Source organism: Spironucleus salmonicida, chromosome 7 (genome assembly GCF_000497125.1).
Source record: "Spironucleus salmonicida strain ATCC 50377 chromosome 7, whole genome shotgun sequence".
In the NCBI taxonomy this organism is placed as follows: Eukaryota; Fornicata; order Diplomonadida; family Hexamitidae; genus Spironucleus; species Spironucleus salmonicida.
Genome location: NC_090602.1, coordinates 1,296,927 through 1,324,186, shown reverse-complemented (window position 1 = coordinate 1,324,186; position 27,260 = coordinate 1,296,927). Strand labels below are relative to the sequence as shown.

General features: G+C 38.7%; 26 protein-coding genes across 26 annotated transcripts; 20 read left to right on the top strand and 6 right to left on the bottom strand. All coding sequences in view use genetic code 6, as the record gives it.

The window, feature by feature from the left end:
* Window positions 1–145: 145 nt before the first annotated feature.
* SS50377_27568 (uncharacterized protein) lies at window positions 146–577 on the bottom strand (the record flags this gene model as incomplete). The annotated part of the gene is made up of 1 exon (XM_067911353.1): window positions 146–577. The coding sequence occupies one exon, from the start codon at window positions 575–577 to the stop codon at window positions 146–148; it is 432 nt and encodes a 143-aa protein (XP_067762040.1).
* A 53-nt stretch (window positions 578–630) lies between these two features.
* On the bottom strand, window positions 631–1,662 carry SS50377_27567 (uncharacterized protein; the record flags this gene model as incomplete). The annotated part of the gene is made up of 1 exon (XM_067911352.1): window positions 631–1,662. The coding sequence occupies one exon, from the start codon at window positions 1,660–1,662 to the stop codon at window positions 631–633; it is 1,032 nt and encodes a 343-aa protein (XP_067762039.1).
* Window positions 1,663–2,188: 526 nt separating this feature from the next.
* On the top strand, window positions 2,189–3,721 carry SS50377_27566 (High molecular weight glutenin subunit-containing protein; the record flags this gene model as incomplete). Its single annotated transcript, XM_067911351.1, has 1 exon — window positions 2,189–3,721. The coding sequence occupies one exon, from the start codon at window positions 2,189–2,191 to the stop codon at window positions 3,719–3,721; it is 1,533 nt and encodes a 510-aa protein (XP_067762038.1).
* An 816-nt stretch (window positions 3,722–4,537) lies between these two features.
* On the top strand, window positions 4,538–5,323 carry SS50377_27565 (Fructokinase; the record flags this gene model as incomplete). The annotated part of the gene is made up of 1 exon (XM_067911350.1): window positions 4,538–5,323. One exon carries the CDS (start codon window positions 4,538–4,540, stop codon window positions 5,321–5,323), a length of 786 nt encoding a protein of 261 aa, XP_067762037.1.
* A 12-nt stretch (window positions 5,324–5,335) lies between these two features.
* On the bottom strand, window positions 5,336–5,983 carry SS50377_27564 (3' exoribonuclease family protein; the record flags this gene model as incomplete). The annotated part of the gene is made up of 1 exon (XM_067911349.1): window positions 5,336–5,983. One exon carries the CDS (start codon window positions 5,981–5,983, stop codon window positions 5,336–5,338), a length of 648 nt encoding a protein of 215 aa, XP_067762036.1.
* Window positions 5,984–6,054: 71 nt separating this feature from the next.
* On the top strand, window positions 6,055–6,450 carry SS50377_27563 (Transmembrane domain-containing protein; the record flags this gene model as incomplete). The annotated part of the gene is made up of 1 exon (XM_067911348.1): window positions 6,055–6,450. The coding sequence occupies one exon, from the start codon at window positions 6,055–6,057 to the stop codon at window positions 6,448–6,450; it is 396 nt and encodes a 131-aa protein (XP_067762035.1).
* Window positions 6,451–6,585: 135 nt separating this feature from the next.
* Window positions 6,586–7,023, bottom strand: SS50377_27562 (uncharacterized protein; the record flags this gene model as incomplete). Its single annotated transcript, XM_067911347.1, has 1 exon — window positions 6,586–7,023. One exon carries the CDS (start codon window positions 7,021–7,023, stop codon window positions 6,586–6,588), a length of 438 nt encoding a protein of 145 aa, XP_067762034.1.
* Window positions 7,024–7,135: 112 nt separating this feature from the next.
* SS50377_27561 (Transmembrane domain-containing protein) lies at window positions 7,136–8,038 on the top strand (the record flags this gene model as incomplete). Its single annotated transcript, XM_067911346.1, has 1 exon — window positions 7,136–8,038. One exon carries the CDS (start codon window positions 7,136–7,138, stop codon window positions 8,036–8,038), a length of 903 nt encoding a protein of 300 aa, XP_067762033.1.
* Window positions 8,039–8,055: 17 nt separating this feature from the next.
* On the bottom strand, window positions 8,056–8,562 carry SS50377_27560 (uncharacterized protein; the record flags this gene model as incomplete). Its single annotated transcript, XM_067911345.1, has 1 exon — window positions 8,056–8,562. The coding sequence occupies one exon, from the start codon at window positions 8,560–8,562 to the stop codon at window positions 8,056–8,058; it is 507 nt and encodes a 168-aa protein (XP_067762032.1).
* Window positions 8,563–8,669: 107 nt separating this feature from the next.
* SS50377_27559 (uncharacterized protein) lies at window positions 8,670–9,704 on the top strand (the record flags this gene model as incomplete). The annotated part of the gene is made up of 1 exon (XM_067911344.1): window positions 8,670–9,704. One exon carries the CDS (start codon window positions 8,670–8,672, stop codon window positions 9,702–9,704), a length of 1,035 nt encoding a protein of 344 aa, XP_067762031.1.
* Window positions 9,705–9,756: 52 nt separating this feature from the next.
* On the top strand, window positions 9,757–10,068 carry SS50377_27558 (uncharacterized protein; the record flags this gene model as incomplete). Its single annotated transcript, XM_067911343.1, has 1 exon — window positions 9,757–10,068. One exon carries the CDS (start codon window positions 9,757–9,759, stop codon window positions 10,066–10,068), a length of 312 nt encoding a protein of 103 aa, XP_067762030.1.
* A 44-nt stretch (window positions 10,069–10,112) lies between these two features.
* On the top strand, window positions 10,113–11,333 carry SS50377_27557 (uncharacterized protein; the record flags this gene model as incomplete). The annotated part of the gene is made up of 1 exon (XM_067911342.1): window positions 10,113–11,333. One exon carries the CDS (start codon window positions 10,113–10,115, stop codon window positions 11,331–11,333), a length of 1,221 nt encoding a protein of 406 aa, XP_067762029.1.
* A 10-nt stretch (window positions 11,334–11,343) lies between these two features.
* SS50377_27556 (Cysteine-rich protein) lies at window positions 11,344–11,763 on the bottom strand (the record flags this gene model as incomplete). The annotated part of the gene is made up of 1 exon (XM_067911341.1): window positions 11,344–11,763. One exon carries the CDS (start codon window positions 11,761–11,763, stop codon window positions 11,344–11,346), a length of 420 nt encoding a protein of 139 aa, XP_067762028.1.
* Window positions 11,764–12,905: 1,142 nt separating this feature from the next.
* Window positions 12,906–13,745, top strand: SS50377_27555 (Selenium-dependent molybdenum hydroxylase system protein, YqeB family; the record flags this gene model as incomplete). Its single annotated transcript, XM_067911340.1, has 1 exon — window positions 12,906–13,745. One exon carries the CDS (start codon window positions 12,906–12,908, stop codon window positions 13,743–13,745), a length of 840 nt encoding a protein of 279 aa, XP_067762027.1.
* A 227-nt stretch (window positions 13,746–13,972) lies between these two features.
* Window positions 13,973–14,323, top strand: SS50377_27554 (Histone H2B; the record flags this gene model as incomplete). Its single annotated transcript, XM_067911339.1, has 1 exon — window positions 13,973–14,323. One exon carries the CDS (start codon window positions 13,973–13,975, stop codon window positions 14,321–14,323), a length of 351 nt encoding a protein of 116 aa, XP_067762026.1.
* An 832-nt stretch (window positions 14,324–15,155) lies between these two features.
* Window positions 15,156–15,995, top strand: SS50377_27553 (Selenium-dependent molybdenum hydroxylase system protein, YqeB family; the record flags this gene model as incomplete). The annotated part of the gene is made up of 1 exon (XM_067911338.1): window positions 15,156–15,995. One exon carries the CDS (start codon window positions 15,156–15,158, stop codon window positions 15,993–15,995), a length of 840 nt encoding a protein of 279 aa, XP_067762025.1.
* Window positions 15,996–16,222: 227 nt separating this feature from the next.
* SS50377_27552 (Histone H2B) lies at window positions 16,223–16,573 on the top strand (the record flags this gene model as incomplete). Its single annotated transcript, XM_067911337.1, has 1 exon — window positions 16,223–16,573. One exon carries the CDS (start codon window positions 16,223–16,225, stop codon window positions 16,571–16,573), a length of 351 nt encoding a protein of 116 aa, XP_067762024.1.
* Window positions 16,574–17,405: 832 nt separating this feature from the next.
* SS50377_27551 (Selenium-dependent molybdenum hydroxylase system protein, YqeB family) lies at window positions 17,406–18,245 on the top strand (the record flags this gene model as incomplete). The annotated part of the gene is made up of 1 exon (XM_067911336.1): window positions 17,406–18,245. One exon carries the CDS (start codon window positions 17,406–17,408, stop codon window positions 18,243–18,245), a length of 840 nt encoding a protein of 279 aa, XP_067762023.1.
* Window positions 18,246–18,472: 227 nt separating this feature from the next.
* Window positions 18,473–18,823, top strand: SS50377_27550 (Histone H2B; the record flags this gene model as incomplete). Its single annotated transcript, XM_067911335.1, has 1 exon — window positions 18,473–18,823. One exon carries the CDS (start codon window positions 18,473–18,475, stop codon window positions 18,821–18,823), a length of 351 nt encoding a protein of 116 aa, XP_067762022.1.
* Window positions 18,824–19,655: 832 nt separating this feature from the next.
* SS50377_27549 (Selenium-dependent molybdenum hydroxylase system protein, YqeB family) lies at window positions 19,656–20,495 on the top strand (the record flags this gene model as incomplete). The annotated part of the gene is made up of 1 exon (XM_067911334.1): window positions 19,656–20,495. The coding sequence occupies one exon, from the start codon at window positions 19,656–19,658 to the stop codon at window positions 20,493–20,495; it is 840 nt and encodes a 279-aa protein (XP_067762021.1).
* Window positions 20,496–20,722: 227 nt separating this feature from the next.
* On the top strand, window positions 20,723–21,073 carry SS50377_27548 (Histone H2B; the record flags this gene model as incomplete). Its single annotated transcript, XM_067911333.1, has 1 exon — window positions 20,723–21,073. The coding sequence occupies one exon, from the start codon at window positions 20,723–20,725 to the stop codon at window positions 21,071–21,073; it is 351 nt and encodes a 116-aa protein (XP_067762020.1).
* A 580-nt stretch (window positions 21,074–21,653) lies between these two features.
* Window positions 21,654–22,745, top strand: SS50377_27547 (Selenium-dependent molybdenum hydroxylase system protein, YqeB family; the record flags this gene model as incomplete). Its single annotated transcript, XM_067911332.1, has 1 exon — window positions 21,654–22,745. One exon carries the CDS (start codon window positions 21,654–21,656, stop codon window positions 22,743–22,745), a length of 1,092 nt encoding a protein of 363 aa, XP_067762019.1.
* A 227-nt stretch (window positions 22,746–22,972) lies between these two features.
* SS50377_27546 (Histone H2B) lies at window positions 22,973–23,323 on the top strand (the record flags this gene model as incomplete). Its single annotated transcript, XM_067911331.1, has 1 exon — window positions 22,973–23,323. One exon carries the CDS (start codon window positions 22,973–22,975, stop codon window positions 23,321–23,323), a length of 351 nt encoding a protein of 116 aa, XP_067762018.1.
* An 832-nt stretch (window positions 23,324–24,155) lies between these two features.
* Window positions 24,156–24,995, top strand: SS50377_27545 (Selenium-dependent molybdenum hydroxylase system protein, YqeB family; the record flags this gene model as incomplete). Its single annotated transcript, XM_067911330.1, has 1 exon — window positions 24,156–24,995. The coding sequence occupies one exon, from the start codon at window positions 24,156–24,158 to the stop codon at window positions 24,993–24,995; it is 840 nt and encodes a 279-aa protein (XP_067762017.1).
* Window positions 24,996–25,222: 227 nt separating this feature from the next.
* On the top strand, window positions 25,223–25,573 carry SS50377_27544 (Histone H2B; the record flags this gene model as incomplete). Its single annotated transcript, XM_067911329.1, has 1 exon — window positions 25,223–25,573. One exon carries the CDS (start codon window positions 25,223–25,225, stop codon window positions 25,571–25,573), a length of 351 nt encoding a protein of 116 aa, XP_067762016.1.
* An 832-nt stretch (window positions 25,574–26,405) lies between these two features.
* Window positions 26,406–27,245, top strand: SS50377_27543 (Selenium-dependent molybdenum hydroxylase system protein, YqeB family; the record flags this gene model as incomplete). Its single annotated transcript, XM_067911328.1, has 1 exon — window positions 26,406–27,245. The coding sequence occupies one exon, from the start codon at window positions 26,406–26,408 to the stop codon at window positions 27,243–27,245; it is 840 nt and encodes a 279-aa protein (XP_067762015.1).
* Window positions 27,246–27,260: the final 15 nt, after the last annotated feature.

Below are 27,260 nucleotides of genomic sequence, written 5' to 3'. Positions count from 1 at the left end.
TGACTTCATTTATATAATAATGTCAGTTAAAATATATTATTATATATAAAAATAGGAAAATATATAGTTATTTATGGTCTCTTCTCAGTTTACGTACGTGCAATATGATACAACATGCATGAATTATATTTCCATATTTAAATAATCACTAAACAAAAAATTAAACAATTTAATAAAGTTATTGCTCTCGATTTAAAATAATTGATTCCCAGTTTACATCAATTTTTATGTCAGTAATATTCAGTTTTTATTTATTGGTTAACCTGGTAATCGATTCGTGTTAATCTGCTTTATGCTATTATAGAACTTTTACTCCAGATCTATGCTTTTTCTAATGTTTTTCTTTAATATTAATTATATTACTCCTGCAACTCATATTCTCAGATTATGAAAGTTTATTTAGCTACTCTAATTTATGAATAAGCTATTTTCTTTTATCTAATTTGTCCAGTTTTTCTTAGTCAATTTAAATTATCCCATTTTTGATTTCATTAAGTCTTATTTGATAACTAGTTAGACTGGTAAATTTCACATATTTCTTTTTGTATTTTATTTCAATTTTTTATAAATCGTCCATTCGTTACATTAACTATTTATTTTACTTAACATATAATAATTAAATATAATTGATCATTTCCGCCCCCACAATTTATCAATATTTACCACATTAAGCTCTTTAAGATCAATATCAAGTTATCTTTGCTCCAAATTGAGTCCTTCTAAAAATTCTCCTTAGCAACCATAATTTGGTACTACCCCATCCTGCATCATGAGAATAGATTCAGCTGCTTATACAGTTCTGTCTTCTAAAAGATAAATTTTTGTCGTTAATAATTTAACTTTCATAGTAAATTTATCAAAGCAAGAAAGACCATTAAATATTGATATATCAAATTTTTAGACTATATCAACTGCTTATTGAATTTAAGATAGAGTAGTAATATTAGAAAATCCGTTAAAATATTCTAAATCTTGTCCTTTTATAATGTTTTCAAATTATTGTCCGAGATATTTAAAAAGATCTCTTTTCCAATCATTTTAAATTATCTCGAGATTTTAAACCATGATACCCTGAAAACTTTTCCCCATTTCCGTAGGTTGCGAATCAGGTTTTTAAATATCAATATTAGGTTCAAAGTCTACATTTTTATGAATATTCTAGGATATTTTAAATAACTTTCTCTAGACCTTATTTGCCTCTGTTTTTGATAGATGTAATGATAAATTTTATGCCGAAAATGCAGTTCTCAAAGACTTCGAAGAAGAATTTAATGTCGAGTTTGAATTAGAATGCGAATTTGATAATTCTCTGATTGTAGAACGCTATATTTAACTGGATAAAGGAATGTCGCTTGTAGTTAGTTAGTGAACTGTTTGTATTGTATTTGAGAGACTCATCGACGTATTAAAACTAGATTTTTCGAGATTCGAAATATTAATCTTCATATTTGATATTGAGTTCCTAAGGTCAGAAAATGAGTCTTGAATATCTGGATAACTTGTTGTAAATGTTGTAGAAAATGGGTTTTATATTGATAATGGTTATGTTAAATATGTTGTGATTTAGTAATCTGTTTATGTTTCTATCGATATAGGTTATAGATTTGTAACAGATTTATCAATATACTTGTTCTTTTTAGATGCCTTACATCCTCGGAACATTTATTAGATATCCAAAACCTAAATGAAGTAATTTAATATATAAGGTTTTTATTAATAACAATTCTTTAATTTTATATAAGTATATAATAAATATAATAAAAAAATGGATTAAAGTTTTTTTTCATAAAGTGTTCAAAAGTAAATCATTTAAATATTTTATAATTTGCGAAAATAAATATAAGATAGGCCATTGCATGTTTTATTTGAACCTAAATTAAACTGTAACACTCTCACTGATCATGAAAAACCAAAAAATATTCTTCCTATTTATTAATCAATGATAAATTCAGCAGAAATTGAACTGTTAAAGTATATGCAAGACAGTATTTCTAATTTTAATATTTCTTTTCCAGTTCAAAATAATCAAAACACACTTATTCAAAAATGTAATATGCAGGAAAGCATTATAACTAGTTATGAATTATAATTATAATAAATATTGTCATTAAGTAAATTTCCAGTTAAAAATTATACGTAAATTATTTAAAATCTGAGAGAATAGCTTAATTAAAGAAACAATAATAATATGCTATATAAACCAGATGATGGTATCGCTAATGTCGATCAAACTGATAACCTATATTCTTAATATTTGTCTAGTTTAAAGACATAAGAATAATTATATGAAGATGTGAGGTAACTTGAAATTTAACTATAGTAACAGGGAAAATAAATTATACTTTAATAAGATAATTAAATCCAAACAGAATAAGTAATTGATAATGAGGATTCTGCACTAGAGGTGACTAAAGTTAAAGATACTATAGCTAAATAAAAAAAGCATCAGCATAATGATAAGAAATAAACAAAATAAAAGTAAAAAGAAACCATGAGTACTTAGTTTAAATTGGAATAAGTTTCTGATGGTATACCTAGTTTTATTATCACATCTTCCAAATAAGACAAAAGGAATTTGTTTGAAGAAAATGTTATAATAAATAGGAACTAATTTAACAAAAACTTAGCCAACGGTTAGTCTGGGTAGAACCTAGTCAACGGTTAGTCTGGGTAGAACCTAGTCAACGGTTAGTCTGGGTAGAACCTAGCCAACGGTTAGTCTGGGTAGAACTTAGTCAACGGTTAGTCTGGGTAGAACCTAGTCAACGGTTAGCCTGGGTAGAACCTAGTCAACGGTTAGTCTGGGTAGAACCTAGTCAACGGTTAGCCTGGGTAGAACCTAGTCAACGGTTAGTCTGGGTAGAACTTAGCCAACGGTTAGTCTGGGTAGAACCTAGTCAACGGTTAGCCTGGGTAGAACTTAGCCAACGGTTAGCCTGGGTAGAACCTAGTCAACGGTTAGTCTGGGTAGAACCTAGTCAACGGTTAGCCTGGGTAGAACCTAGTCAACGGTTAGTCTGGGTAGAACTTAGCCAACGGTTAGTCTGGGTAGAACCTAGTCAACGGTTAGCCTGGGTAGAACTTAGCCAACGGTTAGCCTGGGTAGAACCTAGTCAACGGTTAGTCTGGGTAGAACCTAGCCAACGGTTAGTCTGGGTAGAACTTAGCCAACGGTTAGCCTGGGCAGAACTTAGTCAACGGTTAGTCTGGGCAGAACTTAGCCCACGGTTAGCCTGGGTAGAACTTAGCCAACGGTTAACCAAATACAGATACAAATTATAATAATAACTAATTATTTTCTCCTGGCCTTACGCTTAATGATTTATCGACTAATACAAAAGAAAACTATTGTCCACATACTTAATAAGTAATATAATATTTACAAACATTAAATTAGTAAAATCTTTCAAATGATGTTAAATAATTAATAAAATAATTATACAGTATAGCTTGTTAAGGTAAATGCGTGTAAACATAAACTGAACTCCAAGTTTTAACTAATCAAAAAATTATGGTATCATAGTTACTAACTTAATCTTAAACATCCCTGGGTTCATCATTTTTCACTAGAAGTTCTACAATGTCTGAGTCGGAATATTTGAAAAACTAAAAAAGATTAAAAGGAAAACTTGGTGGATCTACTCCTTAGGTCGAAGGTAATCTAGATAGCTTTGTATTAACGTCAGCACCTAGTATTAAGAAAAATTTCTAAAGAAAGTGATTATATTATGTTTGGGGGCTTAGTCAAATATATTTATATTCTGATAAATTCGCATTGCTACCAGTTAGCATTATAAGAGTAATAAAGGTTTACTTTTGTTTAGAAACAAACATCTATAATTAAATGCAATAGAATTAAATAAACATCGTAGCTTATAAAATTATATTTTAAGGCTGCATTATTATTCTACCTACACTATACTGACAAGATAGCATAATCATCTTTATCTTAAATGTTAGACTTCTATTTTTATCATAAAAATACTATATGTGATTTGTACTTTAAAAAAAATTATTATTAAATAATATCTTTTTATACCTGATTATTTAATTAGTAAAGGCTACTATTTCTATCGTCGAAACTCTGAAATATGTATATAATTTTATTTTGAAACCTACATCGCTAAGATTGAATTCCTAAATACCCACATAATCTATTCTGCTAAGTAATTAACTATTATTACTAATTTCTATATATCCTGTTTCATATTCAGCTAATTAAAATCATTATAAAATGATTGTTTAAATTTACCATTAACAGTAAACTTAAACCTAACATATTATAATATCCATTTTCACTATCACATTCTAAATTTATGTTTATAAATAATAGTGTGTAATTGTATATAATATTTATCAATATCCTAGCATATTGAAGAATTAAATTGTTTATTAATAAAACTCAACAAACAACTTCTTTAAAAATAATATCGATTTTTTGATATAACTTAATTATTATATAGTAATTTTATTTATTACATATTCTTAATATTTATATTTTATTCACATTAAATACTAAATATCATATTATTATAAAATGAAAATAACCGTTATTGGATCTCTAAATTACGATATTATTTTCAAAAATTCCTAGATTAACGGTTCCCCGGGCGGCGGTTGTCTAAATGTATCTTTCAATCTCACCTATCTCAAGGCGGACTATGTTTTTATAACATAACTTGGAAATGACTAATTGGCTCAAATCATAAAAAGTCAACTAACAAAGGCAAAAATAAATCTACTTCCACAATAAACAGAAAAAACTAATTTAGCAGTGGGCTTTTCTGACTCAAAAACGACGGTTTACTCTTTTTACAAATCTGAATTCATACTGCCGCCACTCCCTCGTCTTCCAGAAATCGTATTTTTAAGCGGAATCGCCATTTTGAACGCTCAAAACCTTCACTTATTGAGATCTTTGGCCACCGAAACGCTCCTAATTTTCGACTGCAATTTTCGCTCCCCGCTGAACGATTTCCAGACGGACATAATGCTCTAAATATTGAAATTCGTGAAAATCATCAAAAAGTCAGATGAAGATAAGGTCGGAAATCTGGATTTCAGCGGAAAGGCGGTTTTCACTACTTTTAGCGATGGAGTGGAAATTCAATTTCAAAGTCGCAAAAAGCGAATTTTCATAGACGAAATTCAGCAGCCCGCAAGTGTCGTCGGGGCCGGCGATGCGTTTTGCAGCTTTTTGCTGTTTCGCCTCCAGCAGGACTGCCGGCTGACCTTCGAAAACCTCTGCGAAATTGGCAGCGCGGCGAGCGAGTTCGCGCGCCAAAAAGTTATGCTCCCGGCATCGTACTTCCTAGTTCAGTGAACGCGCTGGATTTCACTTTATGAGGTACCTCGCCCTGCGCTCGCGCCTTCTCTTCTCGATTTCGGACTGCACGGCGTCCTCCATTTGCACGCTGAGCGCGCTGGCCCCCATGCCTTGAATCGCGCTCTCCTCGCAGTTTGTTGCGTCGCCAATCATCATAAAAATGCTTCCAGACTTGTCGTAGGCTATCATGAGCGTCGGCTCACCTTCGGCAATAGATGGATCGGCTGAAGCTGAAGCTGAGGATTCGGCAGAGGGGACGAAAAATACGCAAATTGGCACGAATTATACCTATAAAGTCGAAGAAAGCAAGGCAGCGGATCCCGCGGTGACTGCTGCGGAAGCTGCGCATCCATCATCTGTCAGAATGGTGATTGTGAGGGTTATTTTGTAAGCTAACTTGTTTGGAGTAATTTGCAGGGTTGATAGCGGTAAGAGCTATCTCAATACTCTATCGACAAAAAATTACGTCTGGTGTGTAAACGGTGAGTTTATGATAAACTATCCAGTGTTTTTAGCAGTAGGTGGGATTTCTTCTTTTATAACCACAGCTTAGACTATAGTACGGCCTAATTCTATAATAGTAACACCAAGTCTAGAAGGAAATAAAAGTTTGTAGTCTCTAAGATCATATTACTTTCGACAGTCAATACGAAGCATATTAAAAAGAAAAAATATTTATTATATTATTATACGATTAATCATAATAAATTTTTCACTCTAATAATAGGATGATACAAATATACATTACTCTCAGCCTGGCTATTTTAAGTATTCCACTATTATTTAACAATAGCCAAATACATGACTATTATATAGCAACTAAATCAGGCTCTTTTGTGAAGTCTGGTAAATTGTTTGCATGCATTAATGCTAAATGCTATAAATTTACTAAAACAGTTAACTATAAAATTAACGATTATGTTGAAATTAGGACGCTTACAACACCAAAACTTACTTCTAATAAGGCTTTCTGGTTCATCTCTTTCATTATTTTGGTAGGCGTAATGCTGTATTTCATCACAAAATCTGAACAGGTTGAAAAGAAAATCAAATTTGCCGACGACACAGATATTGATGTGACTAGGGCGGAAGAGATATTCAGGAGCAAATTTGTAGACTACTGAGAACTGTTTTGCTTCACTTTTCATTAAAAATTTAAAAACATATTCTTAAGCAACAAACGCAAAAATTTAAAAAACAAGTATCTACAGTTATTAATCCTCATATATATAATTATAACTCATACTAACCCCTATAACTCACTTCGTAAACGCATGCAATAGTGCAACCATTTAGATCCCTTTTTATGAAAAATTTCCTTCAACTAAATCATCAATTTCATGAATTTTCACTACAAATTCACATAACTCGACGATAGAGCAATCACCTACCGCTACAACTTCTGCCTTTAGCTAATCTAATTGTACACTCTGTGCTGTGTGTTTTTATATGCTAAATGCATCACTTTATGCCGTTAAAATCGATGAAAATAACGGTTAGATAGCTGGTGGTGGTGGTGCCTATTTATGTTCTTTCGCGAAATATAGCGATTCTAGCGATGTGAAGTAGAAAAAAAATGATTGAAGAAAGTTTAGGTTTAACTTATGCATATGATGTGTGAGTGTAAGCTTTACTGCTGTAATTGGATGTAATATTGCTAGGAAGCATTTCTGCTGAAATGTTAACTTTTGGTGCATTTTGGCTATATAGGAATATATAATACAAAATTATGTATTAAAATAAAGAACCAAGGATAATTAAATTAATATAATAATATAGTATCTTTATTAATATTCCTTCCTCTATATAATGGAGAAATTTTTAACTGAAGATTTCTGGCTTGTACAGACTACTATTTTTACTATTTTTATCACAATTATCAGTATGAATATTTTTATTAAAAAATCTTACACGTCAGTCCTTTCTATAGCGTTCAGCTATTTTTTTATTTCTGCTGCCATCCTTCCAGAGTAGAGTATGTGCATGAATCGTACAAATTTAGATGGTTCTTTCACAGAGTTATGTTTTCATTATCAAAAAAACAAGGTTATGTACATACTGTATTTTTTATGCTTCTATCTCTAAAAAATATTTATCATAACCCCATAAGGAGACTTTGAAAAATTTAACTTTAAATTAAATAATCCATTTATAAATAGATAGGTTACATAGAAAAACTTATTAATTTACCTTTTCCTCACTATTCCTCTAATACCTCTTTCATATTTCCTTTCCAAAGATTTACATAATTTTGTATAAGTATAGTTTCTTTCCTCTGGTCTATCTACTAAAGTTCTTTTTAAATTAATACTGTAACATAAATTCGATCTTACATTTTATATTAACTATTTTACTTAAATTAAAGATACTGTGCCACTTAATTTTGCAGAGGCTCTTATGAACCCCAAGGCTATATTTTACTGGTTCACAACAGTGTGCTTAAATTTTCCAGGAATGTATGTTTTAATATGTGATATTAGTAGTATATTTACCTTATTTCCCATATCACTCATTACAACATCATAAAAGGTTATTGCGCGTAGGGGGCTTAAAAAACTGTATATATTTGAAAACGATTATTACTATGTACATCCAAACATTGCTCTAGAGAAATAATATAGAGAGCTGACATCAGAGGAGCTAAAGTTGCTAGCGGAAATATCTACATTTTCATTGCAAAGAGGTATTTATCGTATTCTTAATAGAGAGTGAAATAAAATAATCGTATCTCACATAATATTAACTTCGTCTGTTTTATGTTCAATTTTATCGCTGATTGTATCTAAAGTTTCTCTTAAAATAGAGGAGAATTCTCTGGAAAGCTAATCTAATCTAGTTTTAAGTTCTAGAATTTCTTAATCTTTTCTTTAAATTATCTCGTTTTTCTCTTTCATATCGCTTTCAAGTTAAATTCTTTCTTTAGCTGCACTCGCGCGAATAGCTTCAATTGATCTTTCACGCTCCGAAATATCTTTCAGTAATTCATCCTACATAGCTTTAAATTGACGGGTCATATCAGATGTGATATCAGAACGATCAGCTCTTTCTATCTAAACTTCTTATGAAAATTTTTTGGCTTGCTGTTCTATATTACGAACTTCAGCTGCTAAACGTGCATTTTCTTCGGCACGAGCTAGGAGCTAACGCTCTAATACCTATATACGCTATTCTGCCTATAAATATTTCTCCTTAAACGGATCCTCATCTTTGTTTCCTGCTCCTGCTTTTGGCGGCATTTTTGCGAGGAATGTTCAAAACTAATAATTAGCTATTATTATGTTAATTAAAATAATTATATTTTTACATAGATTTAAATATTATATATATTTAATATATTATTAATATGGAACGAAATATTAAAATTGTTAAATTTACGGCTCTGCTACCAGATACTTAATTTTTATAACACTATAAGACATCTTATGTTATTATAAATGATATATAAAATTTTACCAGGTCGTAACTTTCAACTAAACTTAATATTTCCCTTCGTGATGTTAGAACACTACTAGTCGTCTCATAACAAATTGAACCACGTGAAAATGCAATTATTATATCTTTTGGGGAAATTAACGCTATTATTAAGTAAAATTCCTTTTTTTTGATATACTAAGACGCATCAGAACTTTTTTATTAAAAATTTTCATCCATCTTTAATCAAATCCTAGAACTCGAAAGAAATACTGAAATTGAGCATCATTTTGAACTACTAGCTTTAGAAACAGCTTTACATTTCGTTATCTCAAATCTCTCATTATAATTCAATCAAATTGAAAACTAATCAAACCAATTCTTTAAGGTAGCAGAAACGTTAGTAGGATAATAGAATTTAGCTTAGTGTTAGTAATCGTTAGCCTAAGTGGAATCCGAAGCCTAGACTGCATAGTCAACACTACAAAAACTTTTAGAAAATGAATCTGATTTAGCTAATTTAGCATTTTAAAACTAGTATTAGGATGATAGTTAAAGTGAAAATTCAAGCATATTAGAACATTTAGTTGTAGATATAGAAATTATTAGCGATATTATAGAGAATTATTTATTCTAGGTTAGGAATTTAAAATTAGAGGTATAAGAATTACAAGCACGACTAGATAATAGAATTTAATTAGCAGAGCTTAATTTGGAAGGGGCTCGTAATTCGTTACTCAAATTTGAACTGCATATGACTTGTGTATTAGTTGGTCTTGACGTGGCTGCTATGTTCACTGGCTTGTGGGGAATGAATCTTCCTATTCCATTGTAAGGAAACGATGGTTAATTTTAACTTGTTAGTATTGGTCTAGTATTATTTGGAACTATTGTAACATGCCTGTTATGGCTATGGAGTAGTAAAAGCTAGTAGAGGGCAATGGGTAGAAAAATTGAGAGAGGTTGAATACTTTAATATTATATTGTATTTGTAGAATTATTGCCACTCCAACAAAAATATGCCTGATCCATGTCCTGAAGATATTATGGAATTACAACGAGAAATAGAGAAAAAAGAACAAGAAAGTAAAGATAAAGGATTACCATTTAATAGAGCTGCCTTATTACGTCGTATAGCTACTAATAAAGGGAGATATTATGATTCTGCTGAATTTGTTCTCAAAAATGGATTTCCATAATAAAACTAAAAACATGAATAAATAGCATATTTTTAGTAAAATCTATCTAATGCTTCGTAGTCTAGAGCTGTAAAAAGTAGATTCCACACCGTTTAGCCAAATGAAAATGATGACGATGATGATGACAATTGACTTATTATATATTATACTATATATTATATTTTTTGAAGATTTAAATGCATATATTTATTAATGATCCTAAATTATAAGTTACCAAATCATATGGGAAGAAATATAAAAATACAGTATCTTTTATGGCAAACTCTATGTCAGCAAATGTCATTATCGAGAAAGATATATCATCTATAATGGCAAATTATATTTTATAACTTTACACAGAATCCAGCGATTTAATTGTACTTCATGCAAACCCTGAGATGAAATTAATATCATCCAGCTAAATAATTGAAGCAATAGATATTGCACGAGAAAAACTTAAAAATCCAGATTATAGATTTTCTATCACACTATAAGCTCATTAAATATAACCATTAGATGATTTATTTAATCCTGGAAATAAAAATATTAATAATTTGAAAGAAATTTAGTTCAAAAACGATCAACCTTTTATTAATTAACTTAAAGCTGTTTAATAATGCATAAATATGAGAATTTTTTTAAACTTGAAAATATTTGAGTTAGTAGAGACTAAGAATGGGTTATAGTGGGAAATTACAAAAGTAAATACAATTAGAATATATAGTTTGGATTCAAATGAGATCTAATAAGTGCCTGGTCAAATTTCATCAAAATTCAATTATTTTGTTAGTATTAATCAAACGAATGATAAACAGTTATCACATACATTTGAGTTGTTAAGTTAGCTTAATGATACTAAAGTAGATGTACAGAAAGAGTAATTGTAGCGAAATGTTATAGTTGAGGAAAAAATTTACTAAATTGCAAATTAAGATTAACTTATAGATTAATAATAAGAAATTGATATATTAAAAGAAAAACTTAACATTGAAAGGTCCAATAAATAAAGGCTTGCAAGAGAGTTGGAGGAATCTCGATAAAAAGTTATATTGTTAGATAGATCCTAAAAGTAGCTAACTGAATAAAATGAGGCTCTAAGAAATGATCTTTATAATGAAAGAGAAAAAGTTAAATACAAACTAACAAAATTTAAAAAGATGGAAGAAGAGAATATTTAATTCCATTAAAACGAAGAACTTAATGGCATGGAATATAATGCTCATAAAGACTAATAGTCTAAACTTATTTAATAGCTAAGATGCGATAACTTAGATGTTCATAAATAACTTACTACAGCGAAAGAAAATATTACTGATCTAAAAGAAAATCTTTAGTGGACGGAAGATAATTATCAATCCTAGAGACAAATAATTACTGAATTGAAGGCCTAACTTAATTAAATTCTAGTAATGAAGTGAAATTGTTATCTCACTTATATACTCTTTCCGAAAAATGTAGTCTAAAGTTTTAGCTTTAGCAGCCTCGAGAATCATGTGAGGTACCACCACAAATACAGCATAACTAATTACCTTTTTTCTCTTCTCTTCTTTTAAGAGACATTTTACCAAACTAATATCCATTTTAAATTACCTAAACAGGAATAGCTGATAAAATATCAAACTTTTATTATAATTCGTCGTTTTCAGGGCATTCAAAAATAGTATGATCACCATTACAACGGTAACATTCATTAACATATTGTTTTTAAAGTAATGATTTATCAATTTTTTAAAGATATTATTTAATACAGTTACACTATGTTTTAAGACATATAAAGCATTGCTTCTATTTTGGACAAGAGGTTATTGTATGATCTTCTGAAGCACAGTATGAGCATCTTTAATTCATTGAACTATTAAGTATATCAAATATTATATTCAATTATTATTAATTATTTTAATCTTATTTAAGTAAATAATTGACAAAAGTAATAAATTATTACTAAATATAAGGTTTTCTTCATTATATTTAGTGATTCAGTATTGTTATTCTATTTAGTTAAATTATAGTGTGCAATTTTATACTAATTATTTAAAATGTTATATTAAAAAATTATTTAACTTATAAAGACAACATTATTAATTTTTAATATAATATAGTATTAGTATTTCGCAAATAATTTTTTGAGATTTACTATCTAGTTTTTATAGATTTATTGACATCATAACTACATATTTATAATTTTTAATATGAATCTATTAATTTAATATTAATTTAATACAATTAAGATCTTAAAAATCAATATCCTTTAAAATAAAACGGAAGCTTATGAGTAAATGCCCAAATTATTTATTATTAGCATTATTTTTATGCATATGAATTTGTTGCGTCTTTATTACAACTCATATAATAAATTCACCATGAATTCAAAGGATAAAATAAAAAAATAACATACTGTTATTTGATATTAATATTAAATAATTGCATTCACGTCATGATTTAATATGAGTTTAATAAAAATCTTTAATCATATGCTTTTTATGATTTTTTTCTTAAGTATCTAAATGTTCCGATTTTGGAGTCAAGTTTTCATCATGTTTTTTAATATTTTTACTTTTTGATTCAAATTTTGTAAATTGTTATACAGTTTGTTTTATCGATTTATGTATTTTTGCTGTTGTATCATTTTGAAGATATTGGTTGAATAATTCTGGAATCGTAAAATTATCCATAGCTATTGTTTAATGATACAACATATGTGAAGTTACTTAACCTTTTCTATACTATAAAGAATGTTACTTTAATAAAAATCGTATATTTTAAGGATCTTAATAAAAACAGTTTTTATCAAAAATAGATACCCAACAATCTGGTAAAACAAACTATTCATAGTAAGATCTATATTACTTTAACATATGAGTATAGATTTTTCCTTTTCTAAATATATTTGGATGAGACAAGTATAAATCATTTGAGCTTATCATTTTCTAAAAAAATTACGAGATGTAACTGGAAGCCGTTATTATATATTGATTCATATATTATTTCGAATGAGAGTCCTTGTAATCGGTGCGGGAGAGGTTGGCACTGCCGTGACCATCTACCTGTCCCGGTTATAAATCACAGCATTCTGCCTAGAACTAGATCATCCCACTTCGCTAAAGCGAATGAAAAGCTTTTGCTAAGCGGTTTTTGTAGGAGGATTCGAGGTAGAGGGGGTAACTGCACGTCGGGTAACGACGCTAGAACAGCTTAACAAGGCCCTAGTGGACAATATTATACCGGTTTTGACGAGTTCGTCTAAGTTTCTATCCGATATCTAATATGATATTGTTGTTAACACCGCACCCACCCAATTCAAATTCCAAGGGGTGACAATTTCAACCAATTGGGGAATAGAGGGTCTAACGGCCAGTATTGTAATCTAAAAGTCGGGGCGCTATGCGGGAACACGCTAGAAACAGTAGAAAATGTCGGAGCCAGAGCTAATCGGTGGATATTCATTCGAACGCGAGGCCCGCGCTGAGATCGGCGGGAGGTGGACAGCAAAACGAGGGATTGGAGAGTTTGTAAAAATAGGAGACCCGATAGGAGTCATTGAGTCTGATGAGGGGGGCCTGTAGACAGAGTCCGGCGAGTGCCTCAACCGAAAAATGGATGCTGTGACCCATCGCCGAGGCCAGCTCAGCGTATGTGCGCCTGTATCTGGACTGCTGTTAGGTCTACTTGAGACAGGGGCTGTAGTCTTAAAGAACCAGCTGCTGTGTGAAATCGACCCGCTATGCGATGCTGCGTTCGTGTACACCTTGAGCACGCGCGCCAGGTGTGTCGCCGGCAGCGTGATTTGTGAGTTAATGGCGTGGTAGAGCATCAGAGATCGTGCTATCTGACTGACCACTGGAGGCTGCCTGCCTAGGTGCGAAGTCATTAAGTCGCCGTTGTAGGATGAAGTGTACACAAAAGTAGACTCAGCCATCTTTGGGCTATTTCGCTTTCTCCCGAGTATACGAGGTATATGCAATATAATAATGTGGAGTATAGTGATTTCGCAAAAGTGAGCCTGCGCAAGTGACTAGGCCCAGGTGCCTAGATTGGCATTTCCACTCCACTATTTAAAATGTCCCTTGGATCCGCCCCTGAAGCCAAAGCTACCCGTAAGATGAAGAGAGTAGAGACCTATGGTACCTACATCCTCAAGGTTCTCAAGGCCTCTGATGCCTTCCAGGGCAAGGACGCTGACTGTGGTGTCTCCAAGCAGTGCATGGCCGCCATGAACTCCATGGTCAACGATCTCTTCGAGAGAATCGCCTCCGAAGCCTCCCAGATCGCCAGACAGCACCACCGTAACACCATTGGTAAGTCCCAGATCACCGCTGCCGCCAAACTCGTGCTTAACGGTGGTGAGCTCTACAAGGCCGCCCAGTCTCACGCCGAGTCTGCCATCTCCAAGTATTCCTCCAACAAGTGATTGTACCCGTTTCTCATTCATAGCCCATTTCCGCGAACCAGCCGTAGTCGCGCCCGTCTAGGAACCGCCGGATTCTCCCCCTTTCGCTCTCCTTTCCACCTCCCCGTGCAGCGAAGTCGCACTCGGCTGCGTCGGAGCTCACGAATTCCACCGCGAACGCACCGGTGAATGCCAGCACGTCCCCCTGCGTGCAGTCCAGCAGCGGCCGGATCACGCGCTCCTCAACTGATGCTGAGGGTGTGAAGGTGTGTAGCAGGATAAATTCATCGGTTTGAGAAAATTGCCAAAGAACAAAAAATGTAACAGTAGTGTTTAAGCTCTATCATTGGAGGCACAGATAAAATGATGATTAAATATCGAAAATTACGAGTGCCAGTCAGGAGTACGATATAAATTTCATAAACGGCTAGTATAAATAAATAAAATGAAAAACTCTAACTTTTCTCCAGTATGAAGCTTAAATATAAATTAAGGCCATTATTTTAACTGGAACCACCTGTCATTTGTTTTCTATATATCATATATTTCTATAAGCCTAAAAGGACACTATTGCGTTAGTTACTAATGTGAAATTACGATCATGGCTTCAAATCTTCACAAATATTAAGGGCTTCAACAATGTTGCCTATAAGACTTAAATGCAGTAACAAAGTTGAGCTAACACAATCAACGGATAATAAAATCAATTTGTGGGATAGAATTTTGCATCGTTGAATTGTACATAGGAGTCAATAATGGTGGAAATCATTGCAGTGAATGTGCAGGCATTCTATGTTTAATTTCAGATGTAAGTGGAAGCCGTTATTATATATTGATTCATATATTATTTCGAATGAGAGTCCTTGTAATCGGTGCGGGAGAGGTTGGCACTGCCGTGACCATCTACCTGTCCCGGTTATAAATCACAGCATTCTGCCTAGAACTAGATCATCCCACTTCGCTAAAGCGAATGAAAAGCTTTTGCTAAGCGGTTTTTGTAGGAGGATTCGAGGTAGAGGGGGTAACTGCACGTCGGGTAACGACGCTAGAACAGCTTAACAAGGCCCTAGTGGACAATATTATACCGGTTTTGACGAGTTCGTCTAAGTTTCTATCCGATATCTAATATGATATTGTTGTTAACACCGCACCCACCCAATTCAAATTCCAAGGGGTGACAATTTCAACCAATTGGGGAATAGAGGGTCTAACGGCCAGTATTGTAATCTAAAAGTCGGGGCGCTATGCGGGAACACGCTAGAAACAGTAGAAAATGTCGGAGCCAGAGCTAATCGGTGGATATTCATTCGAACGCGAGGCCCGCGCTGAGATCGGCGGGAGGTGGACAGCAAAACGAGGGATTGGAGAGTTTGTAAAAATAGGAGACCCGATAGGAGTCATTGAGTCTGATGAGGGGGGCCTGTAGACAGAGTCCGGCGAGTGCCTCAACCGAAAAATGGATGCTGTGACCCATCGCCGAGGCCAGCTCAGCGTATGTGCGCCTGTATCTGGACTGCTGTTAGGTCTACTTGAGACAGGGGCTGTAGTCTTAAAGAACCAGCTGCTGTGTGAAATCGACCCGCTATGCGATGCTGCGTTCGTGTACACCTTGAGCACGCGCGCCAGGTGTGTCGCCGGCAGCGTGATTTGTGAGTTAATGGCGTGGTAGAGCATCAGAGATCGTGCTATCTGACTGACCACTGGAGGCTGCCTGCCTAGGTGCGAAGTCATTAAGTCGCCGTTGTAGGATGAAGTGTACACAAAAGTAGACTCAGCCATCTTTGGGCTATTTCGCTTTCTCCCGAGTATACGAGGTATATGCAATATAATAATGTGGAGTATAGTGATTTCGCAAAAGTGAGCCTGCGCAAGTGACTAGGCCCAGGTGCCTAGATTGGCATTTCCACTCCACTATTTAAAATGTCCCTTGGATCCGCCCCTGAAGCCAAAGCTACCCGTAAGATGAAGAGAGTAGAGACCTATGGTACCTACATCCTCAAGGTTCTCAAGGCCTCTGATGCCTTCCAGGGCAAGGACGCTGACTGTGGTGTCTCCAAGCAGTGCATGGCCGCCATGAACTCCATGGTCAACGATCTCTTCGAGAGAATCGCCTCCGAAGCCTCCCAGATCGCCAGACAGCACCACCGTAACACCATTGGTAAGTCCCAGATCACCGCTGCCGCCAAACTCGTGCTTAACGGTGGTGAGCTCTACAAGGCCGCCCAGTCTCACGCCGAGTCTGCCATCTCCAAGTATTCCTCCAACAAGTGATTGTACCCGTTTCTCATTCATAGCCCATTTCCGCGAACCAGCCGTAGTCGCGCCCGTCTAGGAACCGCCGGATTCTCCCCCTTTCGCTCTCCTTTCCACCTCCCCGTGCAGCGAAGTCGCACTCGGCTGCGTCGGAGCTCACGAATTCCACCGCGAACGCACCGGTGAATGCCAGCACGTCCCCCTGCGTGCAGTCCAGCAGCGGCCGGATCACGCGCTCCTCAACTGATGCTGAGGGTGTGAAGGTGTGTAGCAGGATAAATTCATCGGTTTGAGAAAATTGCCAAAGAACAAAAAATGTAACAGTAGTGTTTAAGCTCTATCATTGGAGGCACAGATAAAATGATGATTAAATATCGAAAATTACGAGTGCCAGTCAGGAGTACGATATAAATTTCATAAACGGCTAGTATAAATAAATAAAATGAAAAACTCTAACTTTTCTCCAGTATGAAGCTTAAATATAAATTAAGGCCATTATTTTAACTGGAACCACCTGTCATTTGTTTTCTATATATCATATATTTCTATAAGCCTAAAAGGACACTATTGCGTTAGTTACTAATGTGAAATTACGATCATGGCTTCAAATCTTCACAAATATTAAGGGCTTCAACAATGTTGCCTATAAGACTTAAATGCAGTAACAAAGTTGAGCTAACACAATCAACGGATAATAAAATCAATTTGTGGGATAGAATTTTGCATCGTTGAATTGTACATAGGAGTCAATAATGGTGGAAATCATTGCAGTGAATGTGCAGGCATTCTATGTTTAATTTCAGATGTAAGTGGAAGCCGTTATTATATATTGATTCATATATTATTTCGAATGAGAGTCCTTGTAATCGGTGCGGGAGAGGTTGGCACTGCCGTGACCATCTACCTGTCCCGGTTATAAATCACAGCATTCTGCCTAGAACTAGATCATCCCACTTCGCTAAAGCGAATGAAAAGCTTTTGCTAAGCGGTTTTTGTAGGAGGATTCGAGGTAGAGGGGGTAACTGCACGTCGGGTAACGACGCTAGAACAGCTTAACAAGGCCCTAGTGGACAATATTATACCGGTTTTGACGAGTTCGTCTAAGTTTCTATCCGATATCTAATATGATATTGTTGTTAACACCGCACCCACCCAATTCAAATTCCAAGGGGTGACAATTTCAACCAATTGGGGAATAGAGGGTCTAACGGCCAGTATTGTAATCTAAAAGTCGGGGCGCTATGCGGGAACACGCTAGAAACAGTAGAAAATGTCGGAGCCAGAGCTAATCGGTGGATATTCATTCGAACGCGAGGCCCGCGCTGAGATCGGCGGGAGGTGGACAGCAAAACGAGGGATTGGAGAGTTTGTAAAAATAGGAGACCCGATAGGAGTCATTGAGTCTGATGAGGGGGGCCTGTAGACAGAGTCCGGCGAGTGCCTCAACCGAAAAATGGATGCTGTGACCCATCGCCGAGGCCAGCTCAGCGTATGTGCGCCTGTATCTGGACTGCTGTTAGGTCTACTTGAGACAGGGGCTGTAGTCTTAAAGAACCAGCTGCTGTGTGAAATCGACCCGCTATGCGATGCTGCGTTCGTGTACACCTTGAGCACGCGCGCCAGGTGTGTCGCCGGCAGCGTGATTTGTGAGTTAATGGCGTGGTAGAGCATCAGAGATCGTGCTATCTGACTGACCACTGGAGGCTGCCTGCCTAGGTGCGAAGTCATTAAGTCGCCGTTGTAGGATGAAGTGTACACAAAAGTAGACTCAGCCATCTTTGGGCTATTTCGCTTTCTCCCGAGTATACGAGGTATATGCAATATAATAATGTGGAGTATAGTGATTTCGCAAAAGTGAGCCTGCGCAAGTGACTAGGCCCAGGTGCCTAGATTGGCATTTCCACTCCACTATTTAAAATGTCCCTTGGATCCGCCCCTGAAGCCAAAGCTACCCGTAAGATGAAGAGAGTAGAGACCTATGGTACCTACATCCTCAAGGTTCTCAAGGCCTCTGATGCCTTCCAGGGCAAGGACGCTGACTGTGGTGTCTCCAAGCAGTGCATGGCCGCCATGAACTCCATGGTCAACGATCTCTTCGAGAGAATCGCCTCCGAAGCCTCCCAGATCGCCAGACAGCACCACCGTAACACCATTGGTAAGTCCCAGATCACCGCTGCCGCCAAACTCGTGCTTAACGGTGGTGAGCTCTACAAGGCCGCCCAGTCTCACGCCGAGTCTGCCATCTCCAAGTATTCCTCCAACAAGTGATTGTACCCGTTTCTCATTCATAGCCCATTTCCGCGAACCAGCCGTAGTCGCGCCCGTCTAGGAACCGCCGGATTCTCCCCCTTTCGCTCTCCTTTCCACCTCCCCGTGCAGCGAAGTCGCACTCGGCTGCGTCGGAGCTCACGAATTCCACCGCGAACGCACCGGTGAATGCCAGCACGTCCCCCTGCGTGCAGTCCAGCAGCGGCCGGATCACGCGCTCCTCAACTGATGCTGAGGGTGTGAAGGTGTGTAGCAGGATAAATTCATCGGTTTGAGAAAATTGCCAAAGAACAAAAAATGTAACAGTAGTGTTTAAGCTCTATCATTGGAGGCACAGATAAAATGATGATTAAATATCGAAAATTACGAGTGCCAGTCAGGAGTACGATATAAATTTCATAAACGGCTAGTATAAATAAATAAAATGAAAAACTCTAACTTTTCTCCAGTATGAAGCTTAAATATAAATTAAGGCCATTATTTTAACTGGAACCACCTGTCATTTGTTTTCTATATATCATATATTTCTATAAGCCTAAAAGGACACTATTGCGTTAGTTACTAATGTGAAATTACGATCATGGCTTCAAATCTTCACAAATATTAAGGGCTTCAACAATGTTGCCTATAAGACTTAAATGCAGTAACAAAGTTGAGCTAACACAATCAACGGATAATAAAATCAATTTGTGGGATAGAATTTTGCATCGTTGAATTGTACATAGGAGTCAATAATGGTGGAAATCATTGCAGTGAATGTGCAGGCATTCTATGTTTAATTTCAGATGTAAGTGGAAGCCGTTATTATATATTGATTCATATATTATTTCGAATGAGAGTCCTTGTAATCGGTGCGGGAGAGGTTGGCACTGCCGTGACCATCTACCTGTCCCGGTTATAAATCACAGCATTCTGCCTAGAACTAGATCATCCCACTTCGCTAAAGCGAATGAAAAGCTTTTGCTAAGCGGTTTTTGTAGGAGGATTCGAGGTAGAGGGGGTAACTGCACGTCGGGTAACGACGCTAGAACAGCTTAACAAGGCCCTAGTGGACAATATTATACCGGTTTTGACGAGTTCGTCTAAGTTTCTATCCGATATCTAATATGATATTGTTGTTAACACCGCACCCACCCAATTCAAATTCCAAGGGGTGACAATTTCAACCAATTGGGGAATAGAGGGTCTAACGGCCAGTATTGTAATCTAAAAGTCGGGGCGCTATGCGGGAACACGCTAGAAACAGTAGAAAATGTCGGAGCCAGAGCTAATCGGTGGATATTCATTCGAACGCGAGGCCCGCGCTGAGATCGGCGGGAGGTGGACAGCAAAACGAGGGATTGGAGAGTTTGTAAAAATAGGAGACCCGATAGGAGTCATTGAGTCTGATGAGGGGGGCCTGTAGACAGAGTCCGGCGAGTGCCTCAACCGAAAAATGGATGCTGTGACCCATCGCCGAGGCCAGCTCAGCGTATGTGCGCCTGTATCTGGACTGCTGTTAGGTCTACTTGAGACAGGGGCTGTAGTCTTAAAGAACCAGCTGCTGTGTGAAATCGACCCGCTATGCGATGCTGCGTTCGTGTACACCTTGAGCACGCGCGCCAGGTGTGTCGCCGGCAGCGTGATTTGTGAGTTAATGGCGTGGTAGAGCATCAGAGATCGTGCTATCTGACTGACCACTGGAGGCTGCCTGCCTAGGTGCGAAGTCATTAAGTCGCCGTTGTAGGATGAAGTGTACACAAAAGTAGACTCAGCCATCTTTGGGCTATTTCGCTTTCTCCCGAGTATACGAGGTATATGCAATATAATAATGTGGAGTATAGTGATTTCGCAAAAGTGAGCCTGCGCAAGTGACTAGGCCCAGGTGCCTAGATTGGCATTTCCACTCCACTATTTAAAATGTCCCTTGGATCCGCCCCTGAAGCCAAAGCTACCCGTAAGATGAAGAGAGTAGAGACCTATGGTACCTACATCCTCAAGGTTCTCAAGGCCTCTGATGCCTTCCAGGGCAAGGACGCTGACTGTGGTGTCTCCAAGCAGTGCATGGCCGCCATGAACTCCATGGTCAACGATCTCTTCGAGAGAATCGCCTCCGAAGCCTCCCAGATCGCCAGACAGCACCACCGTAACACCATTGGTAAGTCCCAGATCACCGCTGCCGCCAAACTCGTGCTTAACGGTGGTGAGCTCTACAAGGCCGCCCAGTCTCACGCCGAGTCTGCCATCTCCAAGTATTCCTCCAACAAGTGATTGTACCCGTTTCTCATTCATAGCCCATTTCCGCGAACCAGCCGTAGTCGCGCCCGTCTAGGAACCGCCGGATTCTCCCCCTTTCGCTCTCCTTTCCACCTCCCCGTGCAGCGAAGTCGCACTCGGCTGCGTCGGAGCTCACGAATTCCACCGCGAACGCACCGGTGAATGCCAGCACGTCCCCCTGCGTGCAGTCCAGCAGCGGCCGGATCACGCGCTCCTCAACTGATGCTGAGGGTGTGAAGGTGTGTAGCAGGATAAATTCATCGGTTTGAGAAAATTGCCAAAGAACAAAAAATGTAACAGTAGTGTTTAAGCTCTATCATTGGAGGCACAGATAAAATGATGATTAAATATCGAAAATTACGAGTGCCAGTCAGGAGTACGATATAAATTTCATAAACGGCTAGTATAAATAAATAAAATGAAAAACTCTAACTTTTCTCCAGTATGAAGCTTAAATATAAATTAAGGCCATTATTTTAACTGGAACCACCTGTCATTTGTTTTCTATATATCATATATTTCTATAAGCCTAAAAGGACACTATTGCGTTAGTTACTAATGTGAAATTACGATCATGGCTTCAAATCTTCACAAATATTAAGGGCTTCAACAATGTTGCCTATAAGACTTAAATGCAGTAACAAAGTTGAGCTAACACAATCAACGGATAATAAAATCAATTTGTGGGATAGAATTTTGCATCGTTGAATTGTACATAGGAGTCAATAATGGTGGAAATCATTGCAGTGAATGTGCAGGCATTCTATGTTTAATTTCAGATGTAAGTGGAAGCCGTTATTATATATTGATTCATATATTATTTCGAATGAGAGTCCTTGTAATCGGTGCGGGAGAGGTTGGCACTGCCGTGACCATCTACCTGTCCCGGTTATAAATCACAGCATTCTGCCTAGAACTAGATCATCCCACTTCGCTAAAGCGAATGAAAAGCTTTTGCTAAGCGGTTTTTGTAGGAGGATTCGAGGTAGAGGGGGTAACTGCACGTCGGGTAACGACGCTAGAACAGCTTAACAAGGCCCTAGTGGACAATATTATACCGGTTTTGACGAGTTCGTCTAAGTTTCTATCCGATATCTAATATGATATTGTTGTTAACACCGCACCCACCCAATTCAAATTCCAAGGGGTGACAATTTCAACCAATTGGGGAATAGAGGGTCTAACGGCCAGTATTGTAATCTAAAAGTCGGGGCGCTATGCGGGAACACGCTAGAAACAGTAGAAAATGTCGGAGCCAGAGCTAATCGGTGGATATTCATTCGAACGCGAGGCCCGCGCTGAGATCGGCGGGAGGTGGACAGCAAAACGAGGGATTGGAGAGTTTGTAAAAATAGGAGACCCGATAGGAGTCATTGAGTCTGATGAGGGGGGCCTGTAGACAGAGTCCGGCGAGTGCCTCAACCGAAAAATGGATGCTGTGACCCATCGCCGAGGCCAGCTCAGCGTATGTGCGCCTGTATCTGGACTGCTGTTAGGTCTACTTGAGACAGGGGCTGTAGTCTTAAAGAACCAGCTGCTGTGTGAAATCGACCCGCTATGCGATGCTGCGTTCGTGTACACCTTGAGCACGCGCGCCAGGTGTGTCGCCGGCAGCGTGATTTGTGAGTTAATGGCGTGGTAGAGCATCAGAGATCGTGCTATCTGACTGACCACTGGAGGCTGCCTGCCTAGGTGCGAAGTCATTAAGTCGCCGTTGTAGGATGAAGTGTACACAAAAGTAGACTCAGCCATCTTTGGGCTATTTCGCTTTCTCCCGAGTATACGAGGTATATGCAATATAATAATGTGGAGTATAGTGATTTCGCAAAAGTGAGCCTGCGCAAGTGACTAGGCCCAGGTGCCTAGATTGGCATTTCCACTCCACTATTTAAAATGTCCCTTGGATCCGCCCCTGAAGCCAAAGCTACCCGTAAGATGAAGAGAGTAGAGACCTATGGTACCTACATCCTCAAGGTTCTCAAGGCCTCTGATGCCTTCCAGGGCAAGGACGCTGACTGTGGTGTCTCCAAGCAGTGCATGGCCGCCATGAACTCCATGGTCAACGATCTCTTCGAGAGAATCGCCTCCGAAGCCTCCCAGATCGCCAGACAGCACCACCGTAACACCATTGGTAAGTCCCAGATCACCGCTGCCGCCAAACTCGTGCTTAACGGTGGTGAGCTCTACAAGGCCGCCCAGTCTCACGCCGAGTCTGCCATCTCCAAGTATTCCTCCAACAAGTGATTGTACCCGTTTCTCATTCATAGCCCATTTCCGCGAACCAGCCGTAGTCGCGCCCGTCTAGGAACCGCCGGATTCTCCCCCTTTCGCTCTCCTTTCCACCTCCCCGTGCAGCGAAGTCGCACTCGGCTGCGTCGGAGCTCACGAATTCCACCGCGAACGCACCGGTGAATGCCAGCACGTCCCCCTGCGTGCAGTCCAGCAGCGGCCGGATCACGCGCTCCTCAACTGATGCTGAGGGTGTGAAGGTGTGTAGCAGGATAAATTCATCGGTTTGAGAAAATTGCCAAAGAACAAAAAATGTAACAGTAGTGTTTAAGCTCTATCATTGGAGGCACAGATAAAATGATGATTAAATATCGAAAATTACGAGTGCCAGTCAGGAGTACGATATAAATTTCATAAACGGCTAGTATAAATAAATAAAATGAAAAACTCTAACTTTTCTCCAGTATGAAGCTTAAATATAAATTAAGGCCATTATTTTAACTGGAACCACCTGTCATTTGTTTTCTATATATCATATATTTCTATAAGCCTAAAAGGACACTATTGCGTTAGTTACTAATGTGAAATTACGATCATGGCTTCAAATCTTCACAAATATTAAGGGCTTCAACAATGTTGCCTATAAGACTTAAATGCAGTAACAAAGTTGAGCTAACACAATCAACGGATAATAAAATCAATTTGTGGGATAGAATTTTGCATCGTTGAATTGTACATAGGAGTCAATAATGGTGGAAATCATTGCAGTGAATGTGCAGGCATTCTATGTTTAATTTCAGATGTAAGTGGAAGCCGTTATTATATATTGATTCATATATTATTTCGAATGAGAGTCCTTGTAATCGGTGCGGGAGAGGTTGGCACTGCCGTGACCATCTACCTGTCCCGGTTATAAATCACAGCATTCTGCCTAGAACTAGATCATCCCACTTCGCTAAAGCGAATGAAAAGCTTTTGCTAAGCGGTTTTTGTAGGAGGATTCGAGGTAGAGGGGGTAACTGCACGTCGGGTAACGACGCTAGAACAGCTTAACAAGGCCCTAGTGGACAATATTATACCGGTTTTGACGAGTTCGTCTAAGTTTCTATCCGATATCTAATATGATATTGTTGTTAACACCGCACCCACCCAATTCAAATTCCAAGGGGTGACAATTTCAACCAATTGGGGAATAGAGGGTCTAACGGCCAGTATTGTAATCTAAAAGTCGGGGTGCTATGCGGGAACACGCTAGAAACAGTAGAAAATGTCGGAGCCAGAGCTAATCGGTGGATATTCATTCGAACGCGAGGCCCGCGCTGAGATCGGCGGGAGGTGGACAGCAAAACGAGGGATTGGAGAGTTTGTAAAAATAGGAGACCCGATAGGAGTCATTGAGTCTGATGAGGGGGGCCTGTAGACAGAGTCCGGCGAGTGCCTCAACCGAAAAATGGATGCTGTGACCCATCGCCGAGGCCAGCTCAGCGTATGTGCGCCTGTATCTGGACTGCTGTTAGGTCTACTTGAGACAGGGGCTGTAGTCTTAAAGAACCAGCTGCTGTGTGAAATCGACCCGCTATGCGATGCTGCGTTCGTGTACACCTTGAGCACGCGCGCCAGGTGTGTCGCCGGCAGCGTGATTTGTGAGTTAATGGCGTGGTAGAGCATCAGAGATCGTGCTATCTGACTGACCACTGGAGGCTGCCTGCCTAGGTGCGAAGTCATTAAGTCGCCGTTGTAGGATGAAGTGTACACAAAAGTAGACTCAGCCATCTTTGGGCTATTTCGCTTTCTCCCGAGTATACGAGGTATATGCAATATAATAATGTGGAGTATAGTGATTTCGCAAAAGTGAGCCTGCGCAAGTGACTAGGCCCAGGTGCCTAGATTGGCATTTCCACTCCACTATTTAAAATGTCCCTTGGATCCGCCCCTGAAGCCAAAGCTACCCGTAAGATGAAGAGAGTAGAGACCTATGGTACCTACATCCTCAAGGTTCTCAAGGCCTCTGATGCCTTCCAGGGCAAGGACGCTGACTGTGGTGTCTCCAAGCAGTGCATGGCCGCCATGAACTCCATGGTCAACGATCTCTTCGAGAGAATCGCCTCCGAAGCCTCCCAGATCGCCAGACAGCACCACCGTAACACCATTGGTAAGTCCCAGATCACCGCTGCCGCCAAACTCGTGCTTAACGGTGGTGAGCTCTACAAGGCCGCCCAGTCTCACGCCGAGTCTGCCATCTCCAAGTATTCCTCCAACAAGTGATTGTACCCGTTTCTCATTCATAGCCCATTTCCGCGAACCAGCCGTAGTCGCGCCCGTCTAGGAACCGCCGGATTCTCCCCCTTTCGCTCTCCTTTCCACCTCCCCGTGCAGCGAAGTCGCACTCGGCTGCGTCGGAGCTCACGAATTCCACCGCGAACGCACCGGTGAATGCCAGCACGTCCCCCTGCGTGCAGTCCAGCAGCGGCCGGATCACGCGCTCCTCAACTGATGCTGAGGGTGTGAAGGTGTGTAGCAGGATAAATTCATCGGTTTGAGAAAATTGCCAAAGAACAAAAAATGTAACAGTAGTGTTTAAGCTCTATCATTGGAGGCACAGATAAAATGATGATTAAATATCGAAAATTACGAGTGCCAGTCAGGAGTACGATATAAATTTCATAAACGGCTAGTATAAATAAATAAAATGAAAAACTCTAACTTTTCTCCAGTATGAAGCTTAAATATAAATTAAGGCCATTATTTTAACTGGAACCACCTGTCATTTGTTTTCTATATATCATATATTTCTATAAGCCTAAAAGGACACTATTGCGTTAGTTACTAATGTGAAATTACGATCATGGCTTCAAATCTTCACAAATATTAAGGGCTTCAACAATGTTGCCTATAAGACTTAAATGCAGTAACAAAGTTGAGCTAACACAATCAACGGATAATAAAATCAATTTGTGGGATAGAATTTTGCATCGTTGAATTGTACATAGGAGTCAATAATGGTGGAAATCATTGCAGTGAATGTGCAGGCATTCTATGTTTAATTTCAGATGTAAGTGGAAGCCGTTATTATATATTGATTCATATATTATTTCGAATGAGAGTCCTTGTAATCGGTGCGGGAGAGGTTGGCACTGCCGTGACCATCTACCTGTCCCGGTTATAAATCACAGCATTCTGCCTAGAACTAGATCATCCCACTTCGCTAAAGCGAATGAAAAGCTTTTGCTAAGCGGTTTTTGTAGGAGGATTCGAGGTAGAGGGGGTAACTGCACGTCGGGTAACGACGCTAGAACAGCTTAACAAGGCCCTAGTGGACAATATTATACCGGTTTTGACGAGTTCGTCTAAGTTTCTATCCGATATCTAATATGATATTGTTGTTAACACCGCACCCACCCAATTCAAATTCCAAGGGGTGACAATTTCAACCAATTGGGGAATAGAGGGTCTAACGGCCAGTATTGTAATCTAAAAGTCGGGGCGCTATGCGGGAACACGCTAGAAACAGTAGAAAATGTCGGAGCCAGAGCTAATCGGTGGATATTCATTCGAACGCGAGGCCCGCGCTGAGATCGGCGGGAGGTGGACAGCAAAACGAGGGATTGGAGAGTTTGTAAAAATAGGAGACCCGATAGGAGTCATTGAGTCTGATGAGGGGGGCCTGTAGACAGAGTCCGGCGAGTGCCTCAACCGAAAAATGGATGCTGTGACCCATCGCCGAGGCCAGCTCAGCGTATGTGCGCCTGTATCTGGACTGCTGTTAGGTCTACTTGAGACAGGGGCTGTAGTCTTAAAGAACCAGCTGCTGTGTGAAATCGACCCGCTATGCGATGCTGCGTTCGTGTACACCTTGAGCACGCGCGCCAGGTGTGTCGCCGGCAGCGTGATTTGTGAGTTAATGGCGTGGTAGAGCATCAGAGATCGTGCTATCTGACTGACCACTGGAGGC